At 38.1% G+C, this 12,458-nt stretch overlaps 1 protein-coding gene across 1 annotated transcript; it reads right to left on the bottom strand.

Moving 5' to 3' along the window:
* Positions 1-65: 65 nt before the first annotated feature.
* LOC126374550 (dynein axonemal heavy chain 12) lies at positions 66-12,275 on the bottom strand. Its single transcript, XM_050021211.1, has 2 exons — positions 12,132-12,275; positions 66-11,817 (listed from the first exon to the last, which is right to left on the bottom strand). Exons 1-2 carry the CDS (start codon positions 12,264-12,266, stop codon positions 145-147), a joined length of 11,808 nt encoding a protein of 3,935 aa, XP_049877168.1. The 5' UTR covers positions 12,267-12,275; the 3' UTR covers positions 66-144.
* Between the last annotated feature and the right edge of the window lie 183 nt (positions 12,276-12,458).

The following is a 12,458-nucleotide window of genomic DNA, read 5'->3' on the forward strand; positions in this document are numbered from 1 at the left end:
TAAAATAAAGCAAAGCTACTTCGTTATTACAACAGTAACAAATTGCATATCATACGTGCGTCACCTATTTATAACGTATCGTAAAATTGAATACATTTTGTGTGCAGTAGCCCGACCTAAGATAATAATAAAATGTCGACATATTCAATTGTCAAGCTGGAGCAGTAAGGCAACACTTCGTTGAATCCAATGTGCTGCAGGCTTATCTGAAGGTAAATAGAAAGCTAAGACGAAGTTGGACGAATGTCCTGTAGTTGCCAGGACTCCCTTTCTTTCTAGCGTTTTGTAAAGAGGACATTTATATCTGCTACCCTCTTCAAATTCTTGTTTCATTTTTGGATAAAGCCATAGAGCTGGCATATTATCGTTTAAAATTTTCGGGAATTGTTCTGCTATAGCAAACGAATCCCGGTCCCAGCGGCCGCCGTCCATAAACAGACCCTGTACATACACGCCCCACTCAGGTGACTCATTTTCGTAGTCAACATGACGGACTTCGAAATCGAACACTAGTAAATCTATAGGTATTTTCTTAGCTCGAGCATAGTTCTGGATAGATCCAGTAAGAAATGCCTGAGTGAAAAAGAACCCAGAGAGCCAAAACGTCGGCGGTTTCCCATTATCATACCAATCTTGAAGCATTTCTAAGCGTTCTACAAAATCCGCTACGTAACTAGGCAAAGGTTTCAGACTCGGATAAGATACCTTGCGCCAGTTCTGGGGGATCTGTCCCAGTAACATGGCATTGGATTGCATGTCTAATGCTGGCGACATTACTATTAACCCTTTGACAGCTTTTTGCAGATCATTCAAAGAATTTTTGATTTCGTTATTCAGTTTGTTAAATCGTTCCATCTCCTGTATAAGTACAGTATTCATAGATTCATTGTAGTCTACAGGATATTTCTTCTTGCCTGTTTCTATATCATACAACGGGGGCAGTTTTGCAACAATTTCTGCTGCCATGTGTATCAGTACTGCTTCCGTGTTACCGCCCTCACCTCCGCCGCCCCCACCTTCCACAAGGACCAAAGAACCAACTATCTCCATAGACACTCTATAATCCCGAGTTATACCTGCATTCATATGTAATCCGAAAGCTTCCGGTGGCGGGTTCACAGGAACCGTCTCGATATGTTTTAAATAGTCCTGATATTCACACCTGCGTGGTAATCCGTATTGCGGACCTATATCACAGAACAAGTAATTCGGATCGTTCACAACTCCAGAATTTACATAATTGTCTAAAATTGTCACTATTAGCCTACGATCCCAGTCGTCAGTCACTCTACCTCCATAATTGCACTCTCCTGTTAAATATTTGATAGCGACATATTGAATTTCTTCATATTGGTTTAAAAACATTTGTAATTGCATAACTGATATATGAAAGTCAGAATCATTAAAGCCGTACTGTATATTCCATCCTAAGGGACCAAATTTCTTTCTCTCCTGTACTACTGCGTGAAAGAAACTTATGCCGTACAAAAGTTTACTAAAGGTTTTGTCTTTTCCTGGACAACCTTCGTAAAATTCAGTCTCTTTCAGAGGTTCGGAAATATAGGATCGATGTAAATTATGTTGTAGACCCGTCGGTGGCTCATTTGTCATTTTGACACCATTCTGGAGAACAGCTTGCGGAAATTTATCTGAAGGGTAACTGGTTAGCCATAGGCGAAAGCTAAGGTCAGTATTGGTAAGATCAAATCCTTCAATTGTCTTCTCGAGGGTTGAGAGCCAAGACACAGCTAAGTGACAATTCTGCAAGCACACCCAACCACCCTCTAATTGGGCTTTTTCAATCATTGCTTTTGCAATAGGTCCTTGTCCTTGTCCGAGGGATATAGAATTAAATTTATTTGAATATCCCATTCTTTCGCAATACTTTATAAGAGCACCCATTGGGTCAGAACCGGGAGATAGTATAAAAATGAGAGGCGCAAGGCAATTCGAATCACCAAAAGACTTCCCAATATCGAAAGGAGGCGGAGTAATAAATTTCTTCCCCATTTGTTTCTCCACAAACTCTGATATAGCAATAGTTAGTTTGTCAGGTCTCAAAAATCTGATGATTAGCAGCTTTTGAAATGCTGTTAATTTAGTGTCCCATTTTCCCGGCAAAGGAACGTTGTGAGGTTCCATATCGTCATAAACTTTCTTCCACTGTCGTGCATTAGGTATAAAATCTTCTTTGAAATCTTTATAAGTAGGTAAGTCGATTATGCGACATATTTCATCCCATCCTTTGTCAGGTAGCCAGTCTGTAGGATTTTTATAAGGATTTTCTGTAGCTATGCCACCAGTAATAAGAAATAAATATTCGCTATGATCCATTTCGTCAGTGGCTAGCATCATTTTAGAACACATAATAAATGAGAACATAAGTTTATCCTTATCAAAAAGAGACCGACATACGTTGCTGTATAAATTATACGTAAAAGTTTCTTTCAAAAACTTTAACCTCTTCTCCAAGTCTTTTGATTTGTTAGCATTTTCAATAGATATAATATAGAGGTAAATGAACCACGTTAATGAATACTGATACATAGGATCTACATTTGGTAGTTCAGTGACACAATAGTATAGTATAGCTGAATGCGATGCTATAGGCCTGTAGCCCAGTCTAAACTTTTCTATGATTTCTTCAGTTTCAACACTGGCTTCTTGTTTCTTCATAATATCAATAGCCAAAATTTTAGAATTATCCAAAACATCGACTGCTGTCTCGTCTTCTAATATATCTCCTTTCGTTTCTTGTAGAGTACGTAAAATATCATCTTCAACTTGTTTGAGGGCAGCCCTATTGGCAGCACCTTGTACAATCAACTTTTCACGCTTTTCTTGCAGATCAGGTCTTTCTTTAGCAACAACTATACCCAACAATTGATCCTCTAAGCCTTCTTTAGTCAATACAAAATTTATCAAGGTGACTTTGTTAAAGATTTCAGGCAAGTAATGAGGGTTTCGCAGTTTAGTTGTCATGTAAAGTCTAAAATTAGGATGATACTCTAGGACATTTTCTCCTAGTGCTATAAATTCTTTACCGCCTTGATGGTATGTTTGTTTCAACAAGATTGGATCCAAAGGTGCTTCAACATCTTCTTGTACAGTTTCTATCAAAGCTGGTTTACCGTACTCTAAACAGGTTTCAATTACTTTCATGTAATTGCCATCAGTGAACTTCAATACTTGCAAATCATTAGCTTTTTCCATGGTTTTGACCCATTTGTTAGCCTGTCCTTGCGGATCGACCATTAAAGACCATCGCATAGAATTATTTAATATAATACCATTATCGATAGAGAAAGAATCTCGAGGCAAACCAGCGATACACCAATTCTGGATTTTTATATCTGTACCTAGAATATCTTTAAGAACATATACTTCAGAATGTGGCATTTCTAACTTAATTACAAGATCTCGCCAGTCATCAATAACATTTACACGGACTGGATGGGTATAGGGAGCTAAATAAGCAATTATACCACATGACACCAAAATATCTCCAGCTAAATTGTCAAATAGAGTTTGTAGATTTTCAGCAGCAGCTGTCCAACGTACTTTTTCACCGCCCAAACCACCAATCAATTTTTCAGCTCTATATAATTTATCTATACACAACTGAACTTCATCTTCAAGAGCTTTCTTTTTGATGTTAGCTTCTTCCAATGCTTCGTTTAATTCGGCAAGTTTAGCTTCTAAACGTGCAACAGTAGCCTTTTTCTCTTCCAAAATAGCCATAGTCTCCGCAAATTCTCTTTCAGCTGCTTCTAATTTAGCCTTTTTCGGAGCTACAACTTTAGCTACAGCATCGTACATGTCCATAGCAATAATCCACTTGCATAAACCTTCAGCAGCTGATGATGACTTAGCAATTATGTGCGGTTTGAAATCTTTATGTGACAGATATTCCTTTCTTATTTTTTTCATCACATCAATTGGTATATTATCTTTGTCGAAATTTCTTAGGGATTCCAAAAATTGCATGTCACCTAAAATTCTTTTGCTAGGTCCCCAAAAATCCATTATCTTTTTGCCAGGATTATTAGGATCCGGTATTCTATCAGGGGCTACTTGCTTTATAACACAGACTGCGGCCATTACTAGTTTAACAGTTGCAGGAGGATTCTTCATAGATTTAACAATGGTGATATCAGCAGGTTTTAAAGTATTTAAAGCCGCAATAGCATCTTCCAAAATTGGTAAAGCTAGAGCTAAATCTGCTTCACAATCCTTCTTTAACTCTTGAGCGGCAGCAGCTTGAACGTTTGCAACTTTTTGATCTTCTCTCACCTGGGCAGCTGCTTTGTCGGCCTCTGCTGTTTCTTCTTCTATTTCCTTCATCATTTTAGCAGACTTTTCGGCCATTATAATCAGTTGAGGTTTTAATTCGTTCAAGTCGTGTTGCATTATAGAAACGGCTTCAGCGGCCATATTTAATTTGTCTAAACCATTTGTATACCTTAGTCTAGCCGCTTTCAACTCTCTTTGCTTTCTATTTGTTAACGTCGTAAATGATTTAATTAGATCTAAATATGAAGCAGAAGTTATGTACGTTTTTCGGCCAAATTGAGAATAGAAATCATCCGAGATACGACGAGAGTCAACATGAAACTGTTTACAAGCGATAACAGCAGCTGATTTTACCTTATCAGGTACATTTACTTTGACCATGTAATAATTAGCAACCATCTCCAAAGCATCTTCTGGCCAGTCATCATACCAATCTATTGTGCAGCAATTAACTAAAGAAGGATACAATCTGAGACGTAATCTAAACGCGCTGCCTATTGGGCTGAAGCACAAACATATGTGTAACTTGGCCCTACAACGACCAACAAAGAATGCTAATATTTGTAAAGGACTAATATCAAGATTTCTATTTCCTCCTTGCGCCGCTAAGCGACATAATTCTAAAATTTCTTGCTTCTCATCCAAACCGTACATATTTGGAACTTCACCAGAGTTTAACAAGCTATCTAAGTTTTGGATGAAAACCTCTTCTTTTATTTGACTTTCAGTAAATAGAAAAGTTGTATCCTTATTAAGGCCTCCTGATTCACGAAGGACAATTTTAATGTCATCCTGCCAATCTTTAACACTGTAAGCTTTGGTAATTTCTGGTTGAAATAAACTCTGTCCTAGCACAGTGCTGGCAAGGCGACAAAGAGATTGACGTCCTGAACCTCCGACTCCCACCAATAATGCGTTACCCATTGGCATAGATAGCACTCTACATATTTTAGATAAATGCTCCAATGCGTAATCAAACAATACAATATTCATTTTAGCTTTATGTAATGCATTGTACTCAACTAACATAGCTATCGCTATGTTTAAGAAAGTCTCTTTAGACGGCAATTCATCATACCTTCTTTCGCCTTCAAGACTTTCTAAATCTAAATAACAACCGAACATTAGTTTCTTTAATTGTGCTTCAGGAACTTCGCCTGTCTCTTCAACTTGATAAGTATCCATCGCCGTTTCAAATGCAATCTTCATATATTCAAAAGTAATTTTCTTTAGAATATTAAAAAACCAAGTGCGGTCACGTGCGTCGACCAGTCTATCATAAAATACGCGCATGACTTCATGTATCCAAACTCTGACAAACGTCTTTTTATTTTCAGCAGATTCTTTTCTTAATAGAGCACAGCCCTGAATGACTCTAGAAAAATCTCTTAAATTGAATATATAATGCGATTTTGCAGGGGTCGGCCTTAAGCCTTCGATTGCTTGGCCGTATATTTCCATAGTAGAAGTTATTATGTTAACTATAAAAGGCTGGGCGTCTTGGCCAAAGCCGTTTCTTCTCCATCCAAGTTGCAAAAGAGTTGTAAATATCTTAGTCATACTTTCCTTGGAAAATTCGTTTATTGAATAAATGTTGTAATGCCGTAACATTCTTGGGTATATTAACTGGCGACTGCCACCAACGGGGCCTATAGCGCCGACGAAGAATGTGTCCCAAATATATAATTTCTCTGTACTCTTTAGGTCATACCAATGCCCTTGATCAAAATATAGCCGCAGTAGTTCAATAGCCGGCTGGGCGCCATAAGTTTCCTTTGCTGGCATATTCATATCGTCAATAAAAATCACTGCTGCTTTTTTGCCTTTAGGGGGACCATAGTTATTTTTTCTTCTTTTTATTAGCTTTGAAAGAACTAGTTCTTGTGTGAGATTGCACGAGGTTGTAGTTGTAAACGTAAGAAATCCCGGTACGTACTTCTCCATATCAATTTTGTTCATCAAATAACTTTGAATATAAAAACTTTTTCCCGTTCCTGTTGGCCCAATTAGTAACAGCGGTTGACAAAACTCCACATGCAACCTCAATATATACATATATTTTTCTGTTTCTAGAGTTGGAACTACAGTTTGCAGGAGGTTGATTTGTTCCTTAATTTGGACTGCTTTCACAGCTTCTGGCCAAGGCTTCCAGCAGCCTTTTCCTTTGTACATGTAATAGTGTTCAAAAATCATCCCTTCAGTGGGTATAGATACATCAATTCTATCTATTTCTCCTGGAAAACCATTGTCACCTCTAAAGTATTCTTTTACTATTTCGTCGAATTTATTTCGAGAGTCACTATTGAGGATGCCGCCGACGCCCCAAACGAGGGCTGTCATCATCGACGCAGTGAACCACGTTCTAGTGTATCGGGTGTCTTCTTCTCCTTCTATTGCGTCATCCATTAACATGACCACTAATCGAAGAGTACTAATTACTAAGTTAACTTCCCCAGCTGTTACGAGTTGACCGCAATACTTTCTAACGTAATAAATCAAAGGTTCAAACAGCCATTCACACATGGTAAAAATATATTCTTCGTTCTCATCATACCATATTGGATTTAGTGTATTCGTCCAAGATTTGTAGAATGGTTCAAAACCAAAAGACGAAGATTCCATGTATATCATGCCACATCTGGATACTGTTGCAGGGGAAGCTTGAGACAAATCCATTACTTCAAAAATCATAGACATAACATTTGACATTGCCATGACTTCACCAGAAGTTAGACATAGTTTTTTATTGTCATCTAGCACAGTATTCATGTTTTCAATCCATACTGCATCTACAGGACCATCAAACACTATCCATTTTCTAACCGGAGTGTCTTCTGTAGTAAAGTCGCGAAACATTGTCGCTACGATGCCATCAGTCCATTCATAAGATATGGGATCAAATGCACCATACAATTGGCCCATGGTGACAGCTTTTGGATTTAATACTTTAAACATACATTCGCACCCACCAGGAATATTTCTTTCATGCATCAAGGTAAGAGCCTCTGCTAACACTTTTAGTGTCATTGATTTTCCAGAGAATGGATCGCCTACTAACATGTAACCATGTCTGACAATCATCATTTCAAAAGTTTGTATCACTTTAAGTAAGAAGCAATCTACAGCTTGTAAGTTATTATTTTTACAAACTTCATTGCAGGCATTTAACAAATTTTCATAATCCGGTTTAGGCAAAACAATACCCGGAAATAAATCAGATATTATGCCCTCAAATAATGGCACATCAAACGATAAAAATTTAGGCAAATTTACATCTGTAATAGACCGCAAAAGCAATATACTTTCATTCTCATTAGGAAAACTGCGCTTTAGATTACCTGCTGCCGAAAGCACAGTTTTTACAGCTCGCATTCCATAATCATAGTGATTTTGTGATGACAACTGTTCCGAACATAATCTATACGTAGTTACTATTTTAACTGATAGATTACGAGCATCAAAGAAACCAAAAGAGTATAATGAGATCTCACCTATCATAGCATAATCGGGAACCATCATAGCAACAGTTCGAAATAATACCTTGAGATTGTCCGGCAATTCAGAACGACCCGCATAACCAGGATTCATAGTGATACACACGTAACAAGCAGGGTTTAAAGTCAAAGTAGTACCTTCAAACAAAAATGTTTCGAGTTTCTGCCTTACTGCTTGAACGATACATAATATTTGCTGAGCTATGACAGATAATACCTCTACGTCTATACGATTAAATTCATCAAAACACACCCAAGCACCACAAGATGCTAATCCTTTGAAAAATTTGCCCATAGCTTTATAATCTAGGCCGTCAGAACAATTAAATACAACACACTGAACGGCTAAGGCTTTTGCTAAATCTTTTGTGGTTTCCGTTTTACCGGTGCCCGCTGGGCCTTCAGGTGCACCATTTAAATGAAGATAATAAGCACCGACTAGAGTACGATAACATCTATCCGTTAAAGGCGTTATGACTAATCTATCAGAGTTCCCTAAATATTCATACGCAAATTTAACGATTGCATTAATGATTTTCACATTGACCCGTTCTTCCTCCCAGTAGTAACGCAGTTGCGCCAGCCACTGAAAGTCCGTAACTTCAGTCACATTCATTCCGACAAGGTACATTATCACGTCTTTTGCATGTACGTCGATCACGATAAGAGCTTTCACTGTAATGCTACTTAATTTTGACAAGGTCGGACGTCTAACTATGCCCACTGTTTCATTTAACTGTTTAGTCAAAGATTTATGAAATGCTTGAAGATTACTCAGTTTATGAGTGTTTAGAGCTTCGTGAACATCTACAGCCCAATATATTTGAGATACAGCTAATACCACCATACCTTCCCATGACAATATCCAATCTGCTCTAGGTAAGGTTGGGTAGTCATAATAAGAAAGCTCAGTTTCAGATCTAACTGCTTTTAACATTTGATCCTCAACTTGGACCAACCATTTCTCAACTGAACCCCTTGCAGCTTGAACGTTGATTTGTTCGACGAATTCAATTTGTTCGGTCTCCATCGAAACCATAGCAGATATAAAGAAATCAGGATCAAATACCAATCTATTTATACCTTCAAAACATTTTTTCAAATGCGGCTGAACTTTGAGGGGATTCTTCGTTTCCGATAATATTTCCAGCATTTCATCATTCGATAGAAAGAAGAATCTTGGGAAGTATAACCGCTTTCTCTCAAGATAGTTATTAACACCATCGTTTATTTTCTCCAACAATGCAGTCGCAATTTTAAACTGCTCCAAAACCCCAGAGGCTCCAGCAATATCAAGGGCATGAGGATCTTTTTCCACAGAACCCATGTACCTGCGGTAGATGTTGTTAACTTCTACAAACATAACTCCTTCCTCGGGCATTTGAGCAACAATGTCTTTAGAAGAGAAAATTGGTAGTAAATACAACCATTGGCTTTGTACTTTGCCCCATTCATCAATGGTTGCATTGACCCTTACTATCTTTTCGTACCACGTTCTGACTTGTGTTTCGAAGGGTTTTACAAATGCTGATCCGCGCATGCCAATTGTTTTAACAATGTGGTCATCCAATATGCTTTGTATATCATCCAATCCAGATAGAATATTAATACCGGTATCTTTGTAAGGGCTTGTTTTGAAACAAATGTCAGCCCATTCAGCTATCATTTTATTTAAGTTTGTTATTAGAGCTAATTCTTTAGTAGCAGCAACGCTAATGATTTCATATTCGTCAATTTTATCCCATAAATCAAAATCAATAATCTTTCGCAAGGTTGTGCCCGCAGTGGGAGTTAAATCAAATCCAGCGATGAGCGTCATCTCGTCCCAGTGCCTTTGCATAAGTGCTCTATTACACATTATGTGTGCCATTTGAACGTTAGGTCTCCACTCTTTTAATTCGGCTATAGCTTGAGCGCATAATTTCATAGGCGCAGGTTGCATGTTAACATCAAGATCTTCTACCAGCCCTGCAAATCGCTTTTCTACTCCTTCAGCAATTTGCTGTTTAATTTTATTTCTATAATTTTTTGAAATCTTTAAAAATTCTTTGTAGTAAAAATCATGATCATATTCTATTTGATTATGATCCATATATTCGAAAGGACCATCCATCCACGTAAAGTAACTGCGTTTCCATCGATGGACGAGATGTACGAGACTGTGGAAAGGTATAATATACTCCTTTAACTCTTCTAAGTCCGGATAGTGAGTAATAGGAAATTTAAAAGTAGCTTCTTCGTTATTAATCCAAGCCACTAAGGCGTCACAATCATGCAAACGGTGTACCAGTTTTCTTAAATATTCCAAATATTCAAGTGTATGGTCAACATCATCCATGTAATCTAAAAGCTCTAAAAAAGGTGCCATTTCTTTGACTTCCTTATTGAGGAAAGCTATCTTTGCTAAGAGGTTTTCTTCCATTTCTGCTTTATGTTGCTCGTAGGCGGCAGCATTTTTGTCGAATATTGGTTTAATTTTTTTAAGCCAATTGACTGTACGTGTATTCGATTCTACGTGTTCTTCAGATAGTTCCGTTAACTCCAAGAGATTGGAAACGATATTAATTTGCCGCATGATTCTTCCTTTCAAAATTTCGACTAGAATTGTTTTTGCATATAATATATAGTTGCCTTGTTCTACTAGTTCAGCGGCGTTTGCCGGATCTTTAAGAGCCTTTGCTGCTATTTCTTCAAATTCTGCGCAAATATTGTCATTCTCTTCCATGTGAGTCTTTACTATTCCTGCTATTATGGAGTTAACAAAATTAGAAACTCTGCGTTTTAAGCCATCGATCATCCTAAGCTGACAGACGACTGCACAGTTGAAATATTCATTTTCAAGCATTGCAGTTATATCGTAACCTATGTTTTGGAAGTACAGTATCTTTGTCCGTCCAATTTCGAACTCGTGTTGCTTTGCAATAAATGCCTCTAAAGCTTCTCTTGCCGAAACTCCATAAAGCATGTTGTAGTGTTCACGTAGATGCTCCTGGTATGCAATGAGTGGCGCAAACACTCCATCAAGTGCTTGCTGCAGTCTCTCGTGACCATCATTGTAAAGCCAATCGTTGTATTTAACTGGTAGACAATCGTTCACATAGGGTACTCTTAGGTATTCTTCTATTGGCATTAGCCTTTGCGCAATGGTGGATATAGCATCGGCTATATTATGAAATGTTTCATATACAATTTGTAAAGTTTTATCATACTCAAATTCTTCTACAAAGTCCAGATCTAAATTCAAAATGGGGACTTGATCCGGATTTAACATCGCCGATATTATTGCGTTGATAGACCTGCGCATCAGTTCCTGAATTTGCATTGATATTAACTTGGTAGCACATCTGATGAAGTCAGGTATTTTCTTGGGACGCATACCTCTTAGACATCTAGGGTTTTTTAGCCATTGAACAAGAACCCCAAACCAGGTACTAGAAACGAGATGGTCCGCACGTCTGATTTGATCCATTATTTTAGACTCAAAGTCCGGCAACGGAATAGGGCCATTAGCTCGAAATTTGGCTAAATTGATTATAAACTCTGGGAACATTCTTTCTGCAGATTCTATAATGAGTCTGATAAATGGATGGAATAGTAGAGATCCATCTTGAAGTTTCTTTCGGAATTTCATCATTCTTTCGTAGTTGGGAGTGATACCATTATATTTAAAGAAAGGTTCTACGTATCTCTTACGTGGGACGCCAGGGATATCGCGAATGACAGTTCGAACAGCCAGCTCATGTAGGTTTCTGTCCCACTCTTCTTTACTGTCCCTGATGACGGCTTCGGTGACGGTCGGGTACGGTTCTAGGAGTTTAGGTGGAACTAGACTCATGATTTTTCGTTCCCACGTTTTGAGCATGCTTGGTGGTTTGGTCTTCTCGGCGCACTCGCGGATGACAGCGATGTGGCGCTCCTGCGCTATCTCGAGGCGGTCGCGCTCGCGACGTTGTAGCGGCGGCTTGGCTATCTCCACTTTCCTTTGTGTCGCTCTTTCTTCAAGAACTTGCCGGAATTTCTGCTGCTTTTCCTAAAAGGAAATGGATTGTTTAATATTAGTAATATATCTACTTCAAAAGGGAAATAACATTAAGTCGAAGTGAAACCAAGAGACTACATGAACTAAAAAATGCGAGATCTGATGTTAGTAAATCTTCGGATTTTGGGAAAACGAAATGTGATAGACGAGGAATCTTTTAACGGTTAGAAATCTGATATTGTAAAATTTATGGTGTGAGGAAGCTTTTAGTTTTTGAGATACTGCCAATTTGCATATTTCGTTTTCCAAAAACCCCAGGCGGGATTGTAAAGAGCACTCCTGATATATATCAAAACTTTAGTTACCCTGAGTCTGTTGTAATGCGGAATAGGCGTGAAGGGTAGTTTGTTCATCACATTGACATCGGGCACTGGGGGCATCGCAGGGACACGGCACCCATTCTTTGTTCGCAGCAGTTTACGCAGTTCGCTCTCCTCCATTTTGATAAACTTAACTAGCACACCGTAAAAAAACTACGTAGAAAATGTCTATTACAATAAAAAAATATTAATAATAAGCATTATACAATAAATAAAGTTACTTGTTATTGACAATTAAGTAGTACGAGAAAATCGGACGCGAGGTGTCGAAACGACGTCAGATTTGGTTGAGGAATTCAACAAAACTTCGAA

This window comes from Pectinophora gossypiella, chromosome 17 (genome assembly GCF_024362695.1).
Source record: "Pectinophora gossypiella chromosome 17, ilPecGoss1.1, whole genome shotgun sequence".
NCBI classification, from domain to species: domain Eukaryota; kingdom Metazoa; phylum Arthropoda; class Insecta; order Lepidoptera; family Gelechiidae; genus Pectinophora; species Pectinophora gossypiella.